This window comes from Anabrus simplex, chromosome 3 (genome assembly GCF_040414725.1).
Source record: "Anabrus simplex isolate iqAnaSimp1 chromosome 3, ASM4041472v1, whole genome shotgun sequence".
Classification (NCBI taxonomy): domain Eukaryota; kingdom Metazoa; phylum Arthropoda; class Insecta; order Orthoptera; family Tettigoniidae; genus Anabrus; species Anabrus simplex.
The window spans coordinates 105,159,748-105,180,941 of record NC_090267.1 but is presented as its reverse complement, the minus strand read 5'-3'; the positions used below and the strand labels follow the sequence as shown (position 1 = coordinate 105,180,941).

The 21,194-nt window shown below is 38.5% G+C and overlaps 1 protein-coding gene across 1 annotated transcript in view; it reads left to right on the top strand.

The window, feature by feature from the left end:
- Nucleotides 1–21,194, top strand: part of LOC136866041 (bridge-like lipid transfer protein family member 3B) — a 458,695-nt gene that overhangs the window by 123,038 nt on the left and 314,463 nt on the right. Inside the window, exons 6-7 of the mRNA XM_067142666.2 lie at nt 2,280–2,436; nt 2,530–2,597. Coding sequence (XP_066998767.2) covers nt 2,280–2,436; nt 2,530–2,597 — 225 coding nt within the window. The remainder of the gene's footprint in view (nt 1–2,279; nt 2,437–2,529; nt 2,598–21,194) is intronic.

Below are 21,194 nucleotides of genomic sequence, written 5' to 3'. Positions count from 1 at the left end.
GTGTATATTATACCATGTTATGCGAATGCAGAAAATGTCTGACTGATAACTAAGCAAGAACAGTTTTCTGAAATACTGTTATATTTGCCCTATTTTGCTAATATATAATGTGCATTGCAACTACAAAACAACAACAATAATGAGTATGATATAAAAAAAATAATTTTTCAACAATTGTAATAATTACAATAACGAAAATGGGAACTCTTATGAAATTTTATTTTAACTGATAGATTTTGTCAAAAGTTACTCAAATGTAAAATTATTGTTCCATTTACCACAAAAAACTTCTGAGAAAGGGAAAATACAGTCTTCTGAACAGATAACTTTACTAATATGTAGACAATCTTACGTATTCACGCAAATATGAAATACGCGGGGAACATGCGCTAGGCCGTAAAACGAACTCTAATCATAATGACATGTAAGAAGTTGTTTCAGATTCATTTGTCAATAATATGTTCATTTGCGCATAAACTTATAATATATCATAAAATATCGAAAATATTACTTTCGTCAAGCACATGTTTGCCGCGAGAAGCCATGTCTTAGAGCTCACTGAGTGACATCTACTGATGCATGTTGATCGAAAATATCGTAAATTCTCTGACTTAGACATATAACACTGTCATCTGCTTAAATACTCTCGTAACTAATACATGAAGAAACACGATGTAACCACCAGAATGCGTGCATAGCTCATTCTTGATTTTTTGTGAATTGTCAAACCTTACTACCGGCTATGCCCGCAGCACGGCCTGAACGTAATTTCGGCCGCTGCGAGCTATGCTCACAGTTAGACCGGAAAGAGTTAACAGCAGAACATATCTCATAAGACAGAATTGAAGAGGCTCGCCAACAGTACTCGGGAAACTGGAACTGTAATAATATGATGATGATGATGATGATGATGATGATGATGGTGATGATGATAAGTTCCTTCAATCTCTCCTTACTCCTGCAGACACTCTTGACTATTTCTTTCTAACCTGCACCTCTTCCTTAATCTCTTCATTTCCCAGTTATAATATAATGTGTCTTTACCACCTTTAAAGGTACAGTACATATCTCTTTTCCACACTTGTCACATTTGCTTTAAACCCATCGCATAGGCCGTTCACATTTCTAAACAATTTCCCACTGATCATAATTGCTCATTTAAAATTCCCCCATGCCTCTCTTACCAACCATATGATATTGCCTTCCTCCGTATCACATTTATTTCCTATCATACTTCTTAAAAATTTAATTTTGCTGGACTGGATTTTATTCTTCTGTTCTTTCGTCATTGACCAGTTCTCTGCTGCATATGTCAGTATTAGATAGTAGTACATCTTATGTATCACCTCTTTACACTTCATTAGTACTTCCTTTGTCCTCACCAGGTTTTTCACACTCTGGTAGAGTGCATTACCCTGTTGAATCCTTTTCCTGATCTTCATGTCTTGCCCTGCATTCTGCATCAGTTTGCTTCCCAACTACTTGAAGCTCTCCACAATTTCAAGATTTTGTCTCTTTAGTTTTATTTTATTTTTGTAATTCCTTTCCTTTCCCTTTCTTCTCTACTCATCACCATTGTCTTACTCTTTTCCATGCTGATTTTTATTTTATAATTTTCAGTAACCTCACCCAACATGTCGAGTTGCCTTTGTACTTCTTACTTACTGTCTGGCTTGTTACCCCTTAATGAGTTGACCATACAGACAGTGTCTGAGTGTCTGAGTGTCAAGTGTCGGTCGGCGGTAAATCCAATCCCCTAAGATGAGCAACGGCTGGTTCCCTCAGTGTAGAAAATGACACTGGAACCCATCAAGTAGTGTCTGACCCTAGGTTAGCAGCAGGTACAAAAGGCATATGTACTTTTTTAGGACCGGCCTAACTGCCTGCAGGCAGTAGCTCTAAAATGCCTTTGGGATAGTCAACCCCAGCATAATAACACCCTAAAATGCAAAGGGCATTTTTAAATCAGCCTTGCAAAAGGCTAGGTTGTTCCCTAAATGTGACACTGTTATTATGCTGGGGGAACTGTGAGAAGTGGATGAGCACTAGAGAATATCATCAAGGTGGCAATAATCAACCATAACTGTGCATTATGCAGCTAAATTTGAGAACATGTCTCTGTCCCAAAAGTTAGTAAATTAGTTCCTCAAAAATTTACTCAAATGTAATCATTTTCTCATTATGTATGCTGAGAACAAGAAAAGCCTTTACTACTGCTTATATAGAGATGTATTGATTTTCCATATCTTTGATTTAAAACTAGCTCACTTTCTTTGTAGGAATTACCAGAATACCAAGCCCAGATTTCTCAGCAGAATCGAACGAAAGAATCCGAAACCCCTTTGTCACGTATTTTCGCCCGTTATGATGTAGTAGAGACATCATACCACTTCCTGTCGCAGCGTATAGATCTCCATCTGTGTGATGATCCTGGAGGTAAGTTCGCTATTACTTAGAGGTACAGACAGCTATTATTTTGTTTAAGGCATCTCGATATTCATTTCTCTAATTATGATGCTTTGTTTTCAGCTGGGCGCTCTGTACACCCAGACCTACAGGAGGGTGCTGCACTGCAGATTAGCATCCAGCAGTTCCAGGTAATTGATGATCTGTATGTCTGAAATTGTCTTAAAGGCACTTGTTATGTAGTAAATATTACATATTCATATTTAACATTACCTGGAAAAGGTCATAAAACCAAAATACATTATGTAGTAAATATTACATATTCATATTTAACATTACCTGGAAAAGGTCATAAAACCAAAATACATTATGCTACTCTCTGTGCACGGAATTATTCACATACTTGTGTTCAGTGATTTGGTGGAATTATTTATGCTACAGCCAGGTTGTACTTGATGAGTACTACTTTTTTTTTTCTGTAATAATAATAATAATAATAATAATAATAATAATAATAATAATAATAATAATAATAATAATATAATAATAATAATAATAATAATAATAATAATAATAATAATAACTTAAAGATTATTATAAAAATATGATTAGAATTGAATGAGTTGGAACCAGAATTAATTCCTTTCCATATTATTATATGACTCTGAATAACACACCACAAGCACAATGAACATCCATGATCCATCAAATAATTACACAAAATTACATATACATAGCAAATAATACTGTGAGATAATCCAAAGATCAAGAAGATTCAAATAAATAAAATGGAAAACACAGCTCTCAATACATCTTTATCTCGCCACATGGGACTATTTACAATTCTCAAACTTGTACTTTGAATGCTGTTTAGCAACAAAGTGAGAAGTTCCTGGATGACTAACATTTGGCAGAAAGAATGTGTGTACATCCTTTGGTAGACAGTCTAGAAATTGTCAAAGCAAATGTAAAAGGTCCAGAAGGCATTTTGAAGTGTAGTGTGACTATCCATGTGGATTTTATGTGATATTTATAGGTGGATCTGTCAGGTCAGGTCAGGAGTGATCCTGATACCGTATCCGACAGTAGACGGTACTACCTGCGACTGGCCGAGGGTTGGGCGGCCGACACCAAACCCGACAAACTAGGGGAAGACCAACAGCTACGGGTGGAGGAGTTTTCTCCTAGAAGGTTTGATGAGACCCTTGTGTAGGAAATGACACATAAATTCATCAGCTGCTGCCTTGCAGTGAGGTAGGGGACTGCCAAAGGCTAAGGGAGAATACCCCTGACAGAAAATCCCCAGCAGTGTTAGGCTTAGCAAGTCAACTGAAGGGTTATATCGATTGCTTTCAACTACAAAACGAGCCTCGGAACGCAAAGAAAATACCGGATAGACATGTCTTCTCAATCATCTGCAACGTATGATGACCGTAAGGCTGATGTTCAAGTACGATGTTCTGAGAAGAAGCCCAAAAGAAAGAGTCCTAAACACAGAATTGGAACATTAAATATCCTGACCCTGACTGGCAGAAGCGAGGAGCTGATAGATATGATGGAAAGGAGGAACCTCTGTATTCTTGGCCTGAGTGAGGCAAAGTGGAAGGGAAGAGGAACAAAAAAGCTAAGAAAAGGATACAAACTACATTGGAATGGAAATAAAACAGAAGTCAAAAATGGTGTAGGTTTTATATTAAGAGAGGACATTGATGTCATCAGTGAGGTAATATATGTTAATGAAAGAATTATTAAGTTGAACATCTCTCTTAACAAGAGTGTGCTGACAGTAGTCCAGGTGTATGCCCCACAGACTGGCTGTAATGAAGAGGAAAAAGAACAATTCCGAACTGATTTAGAAGAAGCTATAGAAAGAGAGGAAAATATCATAATAATGGGAGATCTAAATGCTCAAGTTGGATCAGACAGGCGTGGATATGAAAATGTACTAGGTCCACATGGTTATGGAGACAGGAACCCAGAAGGAGAAAGTCTTCTAGATCTATGTGTAAGGAATGGCTTGAGAATAAACAACAGTTGGTTTCAGAAGCAGCTAAGTCATAAACTAACAAGATACAGTTGGAATGGAGATACTAAAACTCTGATAGATTATTTTATATCTGACAATGAAGCAGGAAAGACCATATGTGATGTCAGAGTTATACCAAGTGAATGCCTGGACAGTGACCACAGACTTCTCCTTGCAACAATAAAGCACATTGAAATTTATAGACCTCAGAAATACAGGAAACCAAAAATTAAGACATGGGAGCTAAAGAAGACAGAGAAACAAGTTGAATACACAAAAAAAGTGACCAATAAATTACCATCAGATGCATTACAAGAAGGCAACATCGAGTGGACTAGATTCAAAGAAAGCATTGTCGGAGCTGCATTAGAAGTTTGTGGTAAAACTAATAGCAAAATGAAGGGAAAAGAAACTCCTTGGTGGAACGATCGGGTGAAGATTGCTGTGAAAGTGAAAAATGAAACCAGGAAAGCCAGAGACAAAGAAATGCAAAAAGGAAGTCAAAGGAACGAATCTAGAGTAAACGAACTGCAGCAGAAATACAGAGATCAGAAGTTACAAGTAAAGAAAATTGTGGCCGAAGAAAAACAGAAAGCTTGGACTGATTTCACAGATAAACTAGAGCAAGACAGCAAAGCTAATTCTAAACTACTTTACCGAACAATATGAAATATAAGAAGAGACAATGAATACATAACAGCAATAGAGGAACCAGATGGTAACATAGTTAGGGAGGAGACAGAAATAAGGAAGATCATGAAATCCTATTTTGATAATTTATACACCAGTACTGGGAAAGACTCCAATGATGTAACCACGCAGGTCAGTTTAAGCTGCAATGATGAGCCTGACCAAGAGAGTCCGCCAACATGGAAGGAAGTAGAGACGGCCCTTAATAGTATGCCCAAAGAAAGATCTACAGGATTTGATGAAGTCAGTGCAGATATGATCAAAGCAACTGGTGCAATAGGAATACAGTGGCTTCATAGAGTAATTAATGCAATATGGAAGGATAGGAAAGTCCCAGATGATTGGAAAAAGGGAATAATAATACCTCTTTTCAAAAAAGGAAGCCGGAAGAAATGTAGCAATTATAGAGGGATCACTTTATTGTCTCATGGTTTGAAAATATTTGAGAAAATACTTGAAAAAAGGCTAAGGAAAATAATAGAACCACAACTACAGGAAGAACAATATGGATTCAGAGAACACCGATCAACTACCGATCTCATATTTGCACTTAGAATACTGTTAGAAAAGCATTGGGAGAAGGGCAAAGGCTTAACACTAGTGTTTTTGGATCTCGAAAAAGCATTTGATAGTGTTCCAAGGAAGACTATATGGGAATGTTTAAGAAAGAAGAATGTACCCAAAGGGCTTATCCAGAAAGTTAAAATGCTTTACGAAGACTGCTGCAGTTGCGTACAGATAGGAAACGGTAATTCTGATTGGTTCCAAACCACTAAAGGAGTGCAACAAGGCAGTACCCTTTCACCATTACTTTTTATCACTGTCATGGATGAAGTCATGAAAGAAATTAAGCAGAAGAACAATATGGACATCAATGCATTTGCATTTGTAGTAATTTGGAGAAATACAGAGAAGGAAGTCCAAGAGAGGCTGAACACCTGGAATGAACATTTGAAAGCACACGGATTAACAATAAATAAATCGAAAACTGTTACTATGTCTGTCAACAGGCAGAAGAAGAAAGGAAAAATAATGCTGGAAGGTACACAACTGGAAACAGTAGACCAATATAAATATCTTGGGTGCATCGTTTCAAGTGATAACAGAATACAGCATGAGATTAACAACCGCATTAAAAAATCAGCTCAGTTTTACCATCAAGTTCGGAACCTCCTCTGGAACGAACAAGTTCCCTTAAGATCAAAGCAGATTCTATTCCAATCATACTTCACCCCCATAATAACATATGGCCTAGATACCTGCACAACAACCCAACAAGTGGACAGTAAACTACAAGCCGCAGAAATGAAGTTCCTACGAACTATGGTACAGAAGACAAAAAGGGACAGGGTAAGGAATGAAAGAATAAGGGAGCAAGCTGGTGTGTACCCATATCTGAATGAAAAAGTGACAAGGGCCCGTTTGAAATGGTTTGGCCATGTCAAACGAATGGACGATGGAAGGACAGCAAAACAATGGCTACACACAGTCGTGGCCGGAAAACGACCGGTAGGAAGACCTAGGAAGAGGTGGCTGGACCAAGTGAAAGAGGACATAGGAACAAGAGGAATCAGCTGGGATGTCGTCTTGAGAGAAGAGTGGTACATGGACAGACAGAAGTGGAGAGTGCTCGTAAACCACACCTGGGCAACTGGAGTGGAAAACTGATGATGATGATGATGATTTATAGGTGGATCTATGAACACCTTCGTAATTTTTGAAAATTATGTGACAGTTTGTTTTGATTGTTTAGAAAGTCAACTTTCAAGAAATCATGATTGTTAGGGTCATGTATCGTTACTAGTGAAATTATGTTAATGATCGAGCGTGGCTCGACTTTTGGGGCGAGGAAGATGTCATAGGTGAACAATGTAGTGGAAGTCGAAAATGTTTATTGGAGTCCTTATTTGTAAAGTGTGGTGGTATGTTTTATTTGTAACGACCTAACCTGTACAATGTAATATTTGTAACATATGTATTTTTAAATAGTAAATTTCAGTTCTGTACTTACTGGAAGTATCCAGAAATTGTTACATGAATTTTTGAACAGGGTGTGTTGCCTTTTGTTGGTTATGTGTTCTATAAGGCATTTTCTAACTATTCTGGAAATGGAAGATTCGCGAACGTGCATATTCGAGAAAATTATTTAAAGTTCGCGACTGTAGTAGGAATTGTGATTGGTGAACCTAGGAGGGGATAGACGGACTCATGCATTCTGATTGGCTACTCCAAGGCCAGGGTTTACCCTTATATAGAGTGCGAGGCAGCATTTGGTCGTCTTGTTTTGGTCTTGGTCTTGTCTTGGCCTGGTCTGCCTTAGCCTGTCTTGGTCTGTCTGAAGTTTTACGTCGTGTGCGACGCCTCGCTATCGGGATGGGCCACCTTCGGGTAAGCATTCTTGCATTCCGTTCCGGCTAAAATTTCTGTAATATTCGGTTGCTATTTCGTATAGGAGTCTGCCCTAGCCTAACCTAGATTCGCCAAATTAATTGTTTATGACGCCTTAGCTTTTCAGCTGGGCTTGCCTGTTTGTTTTTGAGGCATTCCCATTTCTTGTTTCGCTAAATATGTAGATTGTAGTTTAATATATTTACCTTGCGGTTTGCCTCTGCGCCAACAGATGATTAATTTAAATCACGCATTGATCGAAACACGACCGGAATGGTCCAGAAGACATGGTAAAGTGATTTTGTTACACGACAATGTGCAGTCTCCTACAGAAAAACAAGTGAAAGACACCTTGAAATCGCTTGGATGGGACATCCTTCCACACCCACCGTACTCTCCCGACCTGGCGCCATCAATCACTTCTTCGCATCAATGAGGCCCGTGCTCGCAGAGCAGCACTTCAGCAATTTCAAGGAAGTTGGAAAATGGCTCAACGAAGGGTTTGCCGCAAAATAGACAAGCAGTTTTTCTGGCGTGGTATTCATAACTTACCTGAAAGATGGGCGAAGTGTGTAGAAGCTGATGGCCAATATTTTAAATAAACAAAAAATTAATTTCCCTTGAAAATTATGTGTTTTCTTTACCACAAAAGCTGGCAAAAACTTATGCATACACCTGGTAAATTCTTGGCGTAGAAGACCCCATACTCAACCATATTGAACAAATTAAATTTAGGAAACATGACACCATCTAGAAACCCATTAAAAACTAAAATCAGTCAAAACTGTTTGTGCTCTAAAACCAGTGACAAATTACGAGACCCCATACTCTACTAGCAGGGGTCTGTAAAATATAGTAAAACTGACAATCCACACTCAAAGATGATCCCATACTCGACCATAATCGAACCTAGAATACTTTCTATAGACAAAATAAAGTAAAACAACTTGGGTAATTAAATGTTATAGGTAAGTCACATGGTTGGATAATGGTGGTGAATGTTTGAACAAAATGCAACTCCTCAGAATATTTGAAGAAATGCAGTACTTACATGATTGTAGTAACATTAGATATACAACATAACAACTAACCTAAAACACGTGTGAGAGTTAGATACAACACTTGAATTAACATCAAATGACAAAAAATATGTTTGACTACAGAAAACAAAATTTAGAAATTACTGAAACTTGTTTAACCAATAAGAATATCACTTGTTACCAAAATTATTTATAAAATCTATTTTTCTCCAAGAACAGCCTAATGTAATGCTATAACTGAAAAATATAATATGGAATATTTTCCTAGGATAACTTTTTTCACAGTGCGTGGAGAGCTCTGCCAAAATTCAACTAACCTATAAATAAAGTCTCATACTAGCACAATGTCATACTTCAGAATTACTTTTTCCTGAGCATGTTGCAAATCATCTTAACAATGTAACAGCTTCATCAGTGACACAAACCAATTTCACAGCATGAATTTATGGTTTGAATAATAATAATAATAATAATAATAATAATAATAATAATAATAATAATAATAATAATAATAATAATAATAATAATAATAATAATATATTTATTTATTTTTTTTTTGAGAGAGTGTGGAAAATCTTTCATAAGACGCTTGTGAGGGTCCGCACTCAGCAAGTGTGTGGAGATTCTTACCCACTAAAACCCACACTCCCTTTTCCCGCAACGTTTATCTCCGCCCCGGAAACCGCTCTCGCATTACTTCAGGACGGATGTCGTGCTTAATGCATCTTGTGCTTCATCTTCCTTCTTCTGCTTTACTGTCTGTCGTAATTGTCCAGATCCTTCTTCTTCTGACGCAGAATATTTTCTACGTAGACTGCCACCTGGTCCCAAGATTCTTGACTTCGTAGCATTAATGACACAATACCTTCTGGCGTCAATTCTCCCTGCATAACTTCTAAGCATCTTCTTTGTGGCAGCCAATGAACGCACACAAAGAAAGTATGTAATACGTCATCGATATCACTGCAGTATATGCACACCGGACTAGTTGCTAGCCCTAGCCTATGAAGAAATTTTCGGAAGTATCCATGACCTGTCAAGAACTGTGTGAGATAGTAGTTCACTTCACCATGATTTCGGCCAACCCATACGCCCAGAGAAGGTATCAGTCTTTTCATCCATTTCCCTCTAGAGTCATCTTCCCATCTTGTTTGCCATCGTTGCATTCTGTGACTAAGAGCCAAAGCCTTTGCCCTTTTCCTTCCTAGCTCTTCTTGTGTGAGCCAAATTTCTTGTCTTTCGAAGGCCAACAAGTCAATAGGAGCTACTGCTGCTACTACTAGAATCGCAGGTTCTGATACTGTGCGATATGTGCAAGCAATTATTAAAGCTGCTCTCCGTTGTACAGCCGCAATTCTTGTCTGATATTTCGCAATTTTTAACGATTCAGCCCAAATTTCCGAACCGTATAGATTGAACAATCGACATGAGAAGCCGCCTTTTACTAGATTTCGGCCCCTTGATATTTCCCATGAGTCTACTCAGTGCAGTCATGGTTTTCTCTGCCTTATCTGTTACCCATTGGATGTGGTCCCAATATGAAAGCTTAGTATCAAGCGTTACACCAAGATGTTTTGTGCTCCTAGTTGTTTCGATGGCTATCTGCCCGATCTGCATCGGTACAACAGTATTAATCCTTTTCCTCGTCAGGAGGACAATTTCCGTTTTATGATCTGCAAGTTCTAACTTGTGATTTATCATCCATTCTTTGACACGTCGCATCACCTGATTCAATTTAAATTGAGCCAGCTCTAGGTTACGGGTTACTATCACAGCAGCCACATCATCAGCATAACCCACAAGGTTTACATCTTCTGACATCTCCAGCCATAACAAACCATCATACATGATATTCCAAAGGTGTGGTCCGAGAATTGAGCCTTGCGCTGCACCAGCTGTGAGCCGTTTTCTTCTCTGACCATCTTCCATGTCGTATAACAATGTATGGTCTTTCAAATAGTCTCGCAGTATATACATGAGATATTCTGGTAGCTTGAAAGTTTCTTGTAGAGCTTCCAAAATATCACTCCATCTTGCCGAGTTGAAAGCATTTTTAACATCTATAGTCAAAAGAAGCGTTAGCTTTCTAGAGTAATGATTACCCATTTGAGCTCGTTCTGCTGTCTTCACCACTTCCTTCACAGCATCTAACGTTGAGTGACCTCTGTGAAATCCATGTTGTTGGTCAGAAAGGTCACCAGCTAATCGGACTGCTGCTAGTATTCTCGGTTGTAGTAGCTTCTCTAAACCTTTCCCGGCGGTGTCCAGCATACATAGAGGTCTGTAACCCCCAGTTTTCCCTTTACTGATCAGAACCAGTCTAGCTATCTTCCAACGAAAGCCAAAAATTCCCGCTTCCAAACAATGATTATGCATTCTCAACAGCAGTTGAGGACATAATTCGACTGCCACCTTCAGTACTTCTGCTGGAATACCATCTGGTCCAGGGGCTTTCTTATTTCTAAGGGAATTAATTGCTGTTATCAATTCTTCAGTTGTAAAAGGTGGTACATTATCTAGTTCTTTCTCGGCCTCATCATCAATCCTCTCTGCATGATCAGGGAATAGTGTGTGTACTATTTCTTCCATGGTGCGTGGATCCATGATAGGGCTTGGTAGCATCCCGAATTTCTTCATAACAATTTTATACCCTAATCCCCATGGATTTTCATCCACTTCTTTAGACATTTCCCACCACTTGTCGGCTTTACTCTTTTTAATTGTATTTTGCAGTCTTTTCTTCATAGTCTTATACTCTACTGAGAGAGCTTCATCATTATGTCGTGCTCTTTGTGTCCTTCGTCTGAGTCGCAGGCATTGTTTCCTCAGCTCAGCAATTTCTTCATTCCACCAATATGCTGGACGCTTGCCTCTCCGTTGTTTGATTCTGGTCATTGATGCGTCACATGCTTGCTGAAGGAGCCTCATGGTGTGTTCCACGCATTTATTAGCAATTATGCTTCTTTAGCCTCCGTGACATGTATCCGTCATACAGTGCATTCCATTCTGTATTACTTCATGAAATTTTTCTCTATCCATAGTGGCTATTGCTACCTCAGACTACAGGGGTAACACCAGGCAAGGCACAAACACAGTTAAAAGGAGGAGGTAAGAGTACAATACACAATATAAGAAATCACTACACACTCGGAAAAACAGTAGCTGGCATTATTCGGATCTCCAACAAAACATGTACGAAATATCAATAGGGCCAACTAGTGAACAACAAACCGGGAAGATGAAAAGGCTGGGAACCTACCAAAGGCATGGACATGGCTTAGATAGCGGATTCCGAAATGAATCACCGTGATCCTTCGTTTTAAAAAATATTATTTACAAGATAATTTTACAAATACATTCCAAGTTATGAGCTATAAGTTCAGTGATATACATAGGTTATTCGTAGCAGTGTAAATTCAAATTACAAATCAACTGTACATCCAGTTACCAATGCAGTAGTACAATGCAATTTACAGGTTATCCAAAATCTAGCGTACCTCAAGTGATACAGAACTACCAGAGACAACTTCCAAGGGAAATAATGTTAAACTACAATATACATATTTTAGTGAAACAAGAAATGGGAATGCCTCGGAAACGAACAGGTAAGTCCAGCTGAAAAACTAAGGCGTCATAAGTAACTAATTTGGTGAATCTAGGCGAGGTTAGGGCAGACTCCTGTATGAAAAGCAAATCGGAACATTACGGAAATTTTAGCAGGAACGGAATTCAAGAGTGCTTACCCGAGCAGAGTGCCATCCCGGAAGCTGGGGGACGTCAACCAGATAGGCTGCTCGCAGACAGATAAACCGAGACCGACAGAATTCAGGATACAGAATTAATTCGAACACTGCCTCGCTCACTATATATAGGAATTACTGGCCTTGGAGGCAGCCAATCAGCGTGCACGTGTTCCCTATCGCCACCTAGACTCACCAATCACAACCTTACTTTCGATCGCGAACTTTGACTAACATTCTAGAATACGCATGATCGCGAAAGTCGTATTTTTCCAGAATAGACAGAACACACTTTCTAGAACACATACCAACAAAGTAACACACCCTGTACAAAAGTTATGTAACTTTCTGGATCTTTCCAGGAACTATAGACAGAATTCTACTATTTACAAATGCCTATGTTACAACATTATACAGTACAGGTTAGGTCAGTAAAAATAAAACAACATATCGTAGTTCACCTGTAACAGCTATGTTCCATCTTTCTGACTTGCGCGTGGTAATCCTTAGATGCGGAGTCTCTTGAAGTACACGAAAAGTGATATACTGATGATCGCTTCCAGAATATTCTTCAATTACTCGCCATTCAGTTATCCTAGACGCAATGTCTTCAGAAGCAAAGGTTACATCTGGTATAGTTCCCTGACACCCTGGTCGCCGAAAGGTTGTTACATTACCCACGTTCATAACCATTAATCCCAATCTGGCGACCATCTCCATTGTACGCCACCCTCTAGAATCTGTTTTAGGTATATTCCATTCAACTGCTTGAGCATTAAAATCACCAGCAACAACTAGGTTAGTGTTCATCCCTTGCAGAGTATCTTCAAGCCCATCTAGTTTTGTCTGAAAGTCAGAAATAGCCTCATTCGGGGTAAAATAACAGCTGACAAAAATTGCCTTCTCAACTTGGACCCAGACAAACCCATCTCCGCATCCTTGATTTATAACTGTCCCTAGATTGTCTGAAAACCAGCCTGGTTGATCTCTGTCTTGATATTGTTCGCTAAGAATCAAGATGTCTGCTCCTATCTCATAAGCCATCTGCATCAATAGATCATTGGCAGTTAGACTCCTGTGTATATTGGCTTGAAGGATCTGTACCATTTACCACTGCTTTTTGGCCTTTTCTAGTGCTTCACGAAACACAATACACTTGCCTGAGCCAAGAGCATGATGTCGTTTTGACTCTTCAACGCCCATATCTGTGCAAATTATGCATTGTGGATTCGTTTTGCATCCTACTGCCTTGTGGCCAGCTTCCCCGCACTTAAAGCAGAGTTTATTTCTGTCCAATCCTTTACAGTTTCGTGCTTGATGCCCATATGACAGACCTTTAAAGCACCGAGGAACTACGGCCCACCGTCTTACTCTGCAGTACAGCCAGCCTACTTTAATTTTGCCTATGTCTAACAGCTTTTGTGCCTCGCCATCTTCTATCTCCACAATGGCGAGTTTTTGTCCCCTGCTGTTCGGGTTTGTGATTGAGACCTTCAGTTCTTGATTAAGATTTTCTAATTCTCGTCTTACAGCCTCCTCTACGTCGGAAATAGTGGTGGCACTGTCCATATCCCGAATTTCCAATGTAGTTCTAGGCGTCAAAACCTTTACTTCGCCATCATGTCCAAGAGCACCTTTAAGTGATTTATTAAAATTTTCTCTATTCTCCTTTTCCATGTGGCCTTATTATATTCAAGAAGAACCGCTCCTGATATAGTTTTCCTGATCGATCTAATACCAGCGCCATTGTCTTCCGGGTTCACCTTGCTGCGGATATCCTTCACAACATCTGCGAAAGTCTTGCCATTCATCGGTTTAATAAGTACAGCTTCTGGGCGGCTTCTTATAGTTGAACGTTTCCGTTGCTCGTTCTTTTTAACAGTTTCAGATACTGGTACTGGTTCAGGTTGAGTACCTTCATCTTCATCTGCCTTCTTCTGCCTCTGTTCCCTCTTCTTCTTGGATAACGCTATTTCCCAGTTATCCTGTTCTACGTTTCTGTTTGTGGTGCTCTGTTCTACTTTCTCTTGAACGGGCAAATCCTTTTGCATTAATGCTCTAGTTGCTTTCCAAGCTTTTCTGTGCGTAGATCCCGCATCTAGGGCTTCCTCCAATTTCTTTAAAACTTGCTGAATTTCCATCTTCATATTTTTCTGCTGAATTGCAAGAATACTTTTCAACAGGCCCCTGGCGATTTCCAGTTGTTCTTCCTCTTTTAACATATCCTCCATAATTTGTTGAGTGATATCAAGCCTCAAATTCATTTTCGCATTCTGTTCAGTACTACTATTGCATGTATCATGCGTGCGCTCCACGTCCGTGATATTGTAGCCATGTTCCATAGATGCTGGATTCAAATCCACAGAGTCACAGTGGATTCCAGCTCCAGACATCGTGCCGTATAGGGAGTCCAGCTGGCCGTGACTCAGGTCGCAGAGAAATATCTATTCTCTGTTATTTTCTATGACGAAAGTAGGTAACCTAAAAATGCAATTTCACAAACACACAATATCAATGTCTTGAACTTTTCACCCACTATCGTAGTTTATCCTGTTAAATATTGAAAGCATGTATATTAAATATTACTTATACTCACTTTCCATGTCAATATACGGGTGATTACCAACGAAAGCTTCGGTCATTGCATGCACAACAGACTTACTGATCTTGTCACTACCAAGATGTACAACAACATCAATAATAATAATAATAATAATAATAATAATAATAATAATAATAATAATAATAATAATAATAATAATAATAATAATAATAATAATAATCTATTGGAAGTCTATTTGACTTATGGTACAGCCTGTTGCCAGGCGATAAATCATCCAAGTAATCAAAATCATACTGTAGAGGCCACCACCACCACTTTTTGCCTCTAATTCTCATCCTGTCATTGGCAAAGCCATTGTCATGTAAATCCACTCCTCCAGTTCCTGGGTTGTACTCGTGGAACAATTTTGGTTAAGGAACCAGAATTACTATTATTTTACTACTATTATTACTTTTGTACCTCTTTATATGCATTAGTGGCTCTAAGGTACCAAAATTGGTCACAACTCTGACAGCAGAATTATCATGCCATGTAACTGCGAATAATTTGTTGCTGACACCAAATGTGAAATCAAAGCTCTCTTTTGACTCCTTTGTTAAGTCTGTTGTTGTCTGAAGTGGAGAGGATGCCAGTCGATTCTCTTTCATCGTTCCAGTTGCAAAGAATTCCTTTTCTGTGAGAAGAGAATAGTTTGTGGAGAAGTTATCAAAAAATATGGTGTAATTTTCAGAATCCTGGACTACACTCAGCAAGTCTGTAACTACTCTTTCACCTAAACTCAAATTTTCATCGTTCTTCTCCTCCACAAGGCTCAAACTGATAAACATATCGTGTGTCTGAGGCTATACACCAGAGTTTGAATCCAAATCGTATCATAGCAGAATGGTATCTAAAATACTGCATCAGCGATAGATATTTTATGAGAAAGTATACCGAACTGTAAGAATCTGTTATTGAGCTCATTGAAGAAAGATCAGAAAGGTCATAACTTGGAGAACTCAGACTTGGTCAGTTCATCATTGTTACAAAGGAGAATATAATTCATTTCATCAAATCTGTTCTGTGACATCATTTTTGTGTACGAGAGGTACCTCTTTTGTCAGCATCCAAACTCCAGTAAAATTTTGACTGAGACAGTTGAGTGATAGTAAGTAGGATACCAATGAATCCTTCAGCTGTTCATAGTTTTATTTAGTTTTATAGTTTTATTGTGAAATGAAAACAGTGAACTAGAAGCAAGAAATGGTGGTGGCAATTATTTTCTAATAGTATTGACAATGAGACTGTGAATGTAGGCTCATTTTAAAAAATACCACTATATGAAAGAAGTTATTGAATATTCTAAAATGAAAGACAGGAAACTCAAAATAATATACTATGTTAACTACGTAATGGATCTTAGACCTCTCAATAAATAAGTACCAAATATTCACTCTGAATTTTCATGTTTAGGGCTACATCCAGACATAAAACAGACCACGATTTCTCTTATTAGCAGCTATTTTGCTGTAAATTACCTAGTAAATAATGTACTTGTACCAACCAAACACAAGCTCCACAATGTGATCACAAGCTAACTAGGACTCAAACTTAAAACATCCACTTCAGAACTTGCATTACACAGGGTAATACTCATACATCCTTTATTTTTATTATGTTTATTATTTTCAGCATTATGTAAGCTAAACTGCTGTAATACCCAAGTAGCATTTACAGTTTTCTGGACTCCCCAATACATTTACACTTAATTCACTGTTCTGGAACACAACTATCAAAAGAAACCTGATTGGGTGCCAGTGTACTTGGTGGTAAACAATATGAAATAAGCATGAGAATAAATTATCATTCAGGGTGGGGTCATAGGCTGTCGATATCCTGACTTGCTGACTTAACCTGATGGTGTGTTGAACTGAAAGTAAAGGCATTAGGATGTACTGACTAGGTTATATTCTTTTGAAATGACATACTGTTCATTAAAATGTATAAATATACTTACAAACTTAACCACCTAAATATTCTTTACAACAGATATCAATGCAGGAAATAAACATGAAAAATCTGACCACATTAATACAATATATGGCATATCACCTCAATATTGTGTAACATAAATTTCAACATGTGACATACACTGTTTATCTCTTCTTATTCTCAACCCACAGAGAATTTACACGTCATAATATAAAGCTTAATAAATTAGCTGGTACGACAGCCCTTTCTATCAACACTATATTCAGACTTTCTCTGTCCTTTGTCACACACCAAACTCACGGTACATATGTACACAAAACCTTACCTGGAATTTGTATGTAATCTGGCTAGTCTGAATAATGGGATCACAAACTTATGCAGTATAACTCGCTACACCATATCGAATTGATCTGTAGTGGTTGATTGATTGTAGTTGGAGGTTGATGTTAAATGCCACTATACCTCGGTCATTCTCTCCAATAACTTAGGTGACAAGTTCTTGGTTCCATGTTTTATAATGAAATCATACTCACGTTGTATTACGCCAAGTGCATTAGCATAGCACTTCATAGGGTATGTAACATTTAGTGTAGATATCATACAATGATTTCTAACCCTGCAGTGCGTCCCAACTGGACATTCATGGACAAGACCAATCTCCAACGGTCACACACCAGCATACAATATGGCTGAACAAGGCGCACTTCAAGCAGGACAACTTGACCTCAATACTTCCACAACTCAACACCAACAAGACCTCTCTTCCAACCAAACCAGCCTTAAAATAGACTTCTACAAGTCACATGATTTTCTCTGTACTAGCTAATCCCAATCTTCCATATCTGTCACATGTAGTATGACGTTTTAAATTGTGACACACAAGTCTGGCACACTGACGTCTTGAAGCTGCCCGGAGACACACGTCATTTTAGGGCACAAAAAAAATCTTACACAACTCCCTATATTTAGTTTGTTTGTTTTTACGAAGATTTCCCGCTTTCACCTCTAGAATGCCACCAATTTAAGATAGAGTTTTTACAACGTCCAAACAATGACTCCCATATATCAACAAATACACACAGTATTCTTACAATGTAATACATGATACTGACAATACGAAATGAATACCTAACCTATAACTTGCCATTAATATAGACATAAATTAAAAAACTGACTTGCCGTGGGGTTAAAATTTTGTACAATTACAACAACTCTGCACAATTAGAATTGACAGCAGAGAACGTTAACAAAAACATCGGGCTTACACGCCATTGTTGGAGGTTACTATTACCGAAATTTACAATTTTGCTGGGCAACTCTCAACGTTACGTATACACAACACCTACCAGTACGCCGTCAGTAGTGCAGTACTTTTACACAAAATTGTGTCTGTAGGAAATCTAAGGTTATCAGTTTTAAAAAGGCCTATACTGACATTATGCCTAAAATGTAAAAAATAATATGAAGTTTTGAAATACGAGCAAAATTTACTTGTGATTAATAGTAATTAATGGTTATTAATAAGCTAGTGATGTGTAAACAGTAAAATATAAACATATAAATACAGAGATACAGGTTGGCCCTGAAGACAAATATGAAGAGTTGTACATCATAAATTTAATTTGCTTTTAGAGGGGTTAAATAAAGCATGTGTTGCATTTATGCAGTGTTGGTAAGAAATGGGTTAAATCTCACCCTATGATCTTGCTCACAAGATCAGGCTTAGACAGTACGAAAAATTCTATCTCAGCATCTCATAGACACCCTTCATAACTTACGGAATTCCAGGGATCCAATAAAAATAACAACAGATTGGAAGATATGAATGAATGTTGATCACAAAGTTCGACAGTTAACCTAGGAAAATTCTCCTTCAACTGATCCCATAACCCATAACTTAGAATCCATATGATCCCATACTTGACTGGTGTAAGTTCCATACGGTGACTTCAGATACTGAAAATATATTTTGGCTGGATTCCTTCCAGATAATCACATGCCCAGTTAAAGACAGCTGAAAAATTGATATAAATTTGGAAAATAAATCAACAATAACACGAAAAAGGAATTTAACAAATACATGATTAAATATCCAGGAACCTTACCAGGGGAAATTAGCAGTATACTTCTGTACCCTGTTTACTACATATCCTAATTAATTCATAGGTTCTTTCTCAAGTTAGTCCGGTGTCTAGGTCATATGAGACCGGTCTCAGAGCTGTGGTTGTTCTATTGGTTAATGGATATATAATCTACTTGTGAAGGGAATTATATCTATATTAGAGGCTTAATGAAATCACTTATGCTAGGATAAAAACACTATCATGATATACTTGGATATTAGCGAAGCAAATTCATCTCTGTACAGGCCATGAAGGCCCTTGGAGGGGTGGAAAATAAAGGCTCCCATTATCCGTCACCTCGGTACATGGTGGGGTAGAATATTCAGCTCTACGCGCGGCTGCCTTTGCCCCCAGAAATTAACCTGGTACTCATTTTTAGTGTAGGCTGAATGACCCTCAGGGCCATGTACACCTTCAGAAATGGAAATATAATTTCTTAAATTTTTCAACCTCCTGACGGGGAATCATACCGATGTCCTGCGTGAACCGAGCACGCCTTTACCGCCTCAGTCAGGCGGCCCGTGTACGTGGATATTGGTCCACAATTTTATTACATTACCTAAGTTCCAAAGATATACAGTAGAAGTCCATTATAGTGAGAATTTATAACGGGAAAAAATGTACTCGCTATAGCAGATTGTCACTATATGCGATTCTTTGTAAAAGTCAGAGAAAAAACCCCCATATGCATTAAAATCGGTATGAAACGGCAATCGGTTTGTTCAAAACTTGCGTTGCCACGGATAATATCCACACTATGGCTTACTCGTTCATTAGTTTTCAAAATCCAATACTACGTGAAAGTGTATGTTCAATTTCATTCTAAAAAAATTATAGTATCACTCCAGAGATCTCTGTGGCAAACATTTCAGTTTCTTCTTCAAACAGCTTCATCCAACCTAACCGTATATGTATCATAAAAACATATTTCAAGCGTACGTAGAGAAATGAAAACCTCCCCGCTACAAATTTACATGAGAATAGCCTTTCTGAAATTTAACTAGATGAAAGAAAATATCAATTTATCTTCTGAAATCAGTGATGTACTCTGCCATATCTTGAGGTGTATCACATTCTTACATAATTACAATATACCGTGTGATTCAGCCGCCTCTTCCATTGTAGTTTTATGCAAACCAACTAATGTGCGACCTGGTCATAAGGTGGCTATTTCCGTGCAGACGTACTGTATGGTACTAATGTCCTGTGAGCACACTTTGCACACGATTCTGAACTCGACCGTGAGGTTATATCGTCCGCTCACAAAACGTGATGGCTTGAAATCATGTAGCGACGCCTTTTGACCATGTAACTATGTTAATGTGTCATGCCTCATGACCGGGTGTAACAAAGAGGGGAATCAATGCATAAAACTAGGTAACAGTGCAGTAATTAATGTCTTAAACACTGAACCAGATGGCGTATGTACTCTACTCTCGTCGTACTACCAGCATGTTCCCAGCAGTGTAGCATAGCTCATGTGGTTAGGCGTTAGCCTAGCAATCGACGAAATGTGCCATCGGCAGTTCGAATCCTGCATCGTTCAAATATTTTTGCATTTGTATGACATTTGAATACATAAACACAGGCCCACGTTTTCCACATTCAAACAGTAGAACAACACTGTTATTCATCTTGTACGCTGCACATACTCCATTGGCTAGGGCCTGATTGTAATCTCTGCTGTCATTCAGCATGTTTTCCACAGAGGAGTACGTTCACACGCTCCTTATTTATGGACAAGCAAGATAAAACGTGTGAGGCACTATGTCTGTACCAGGAATGGTAATACCGACAGGCGACACCCGGCTGCAACGACATTCCACCACATTGAAAAACGCCTTAAGACAACAGTGTGATTTCCAAGCAGCCACCAGTCCACGATAGGCCCATTACATTGGGTGAAACATAAGAGGCCGTTTTGGAGGCAGCTCGTAATAATCCACACATCAGTGCAAGGCCGATTGCACAACAGGTGAATGCCAGCCAGCCAGCCGTCCGTCTGGTGAATATTGCATGAGCATAAATTTCACACTTACCATCTTGAGCTACACTAAGAGCTCTATGGATGGGATTTTGAAGCTCGAATGGAATTCTCTAAGTGGCTATTAGGCAGGCTGCACGATGATGCAGCATTGATATTGCACATCTTGTTCTCGAACGCATCGTGCTTCCATAATAATTGGAACGTCAATCGCCACAACATGCACTATTGGAGTCCGGACAATCCTCACTAGGTGCCATAGG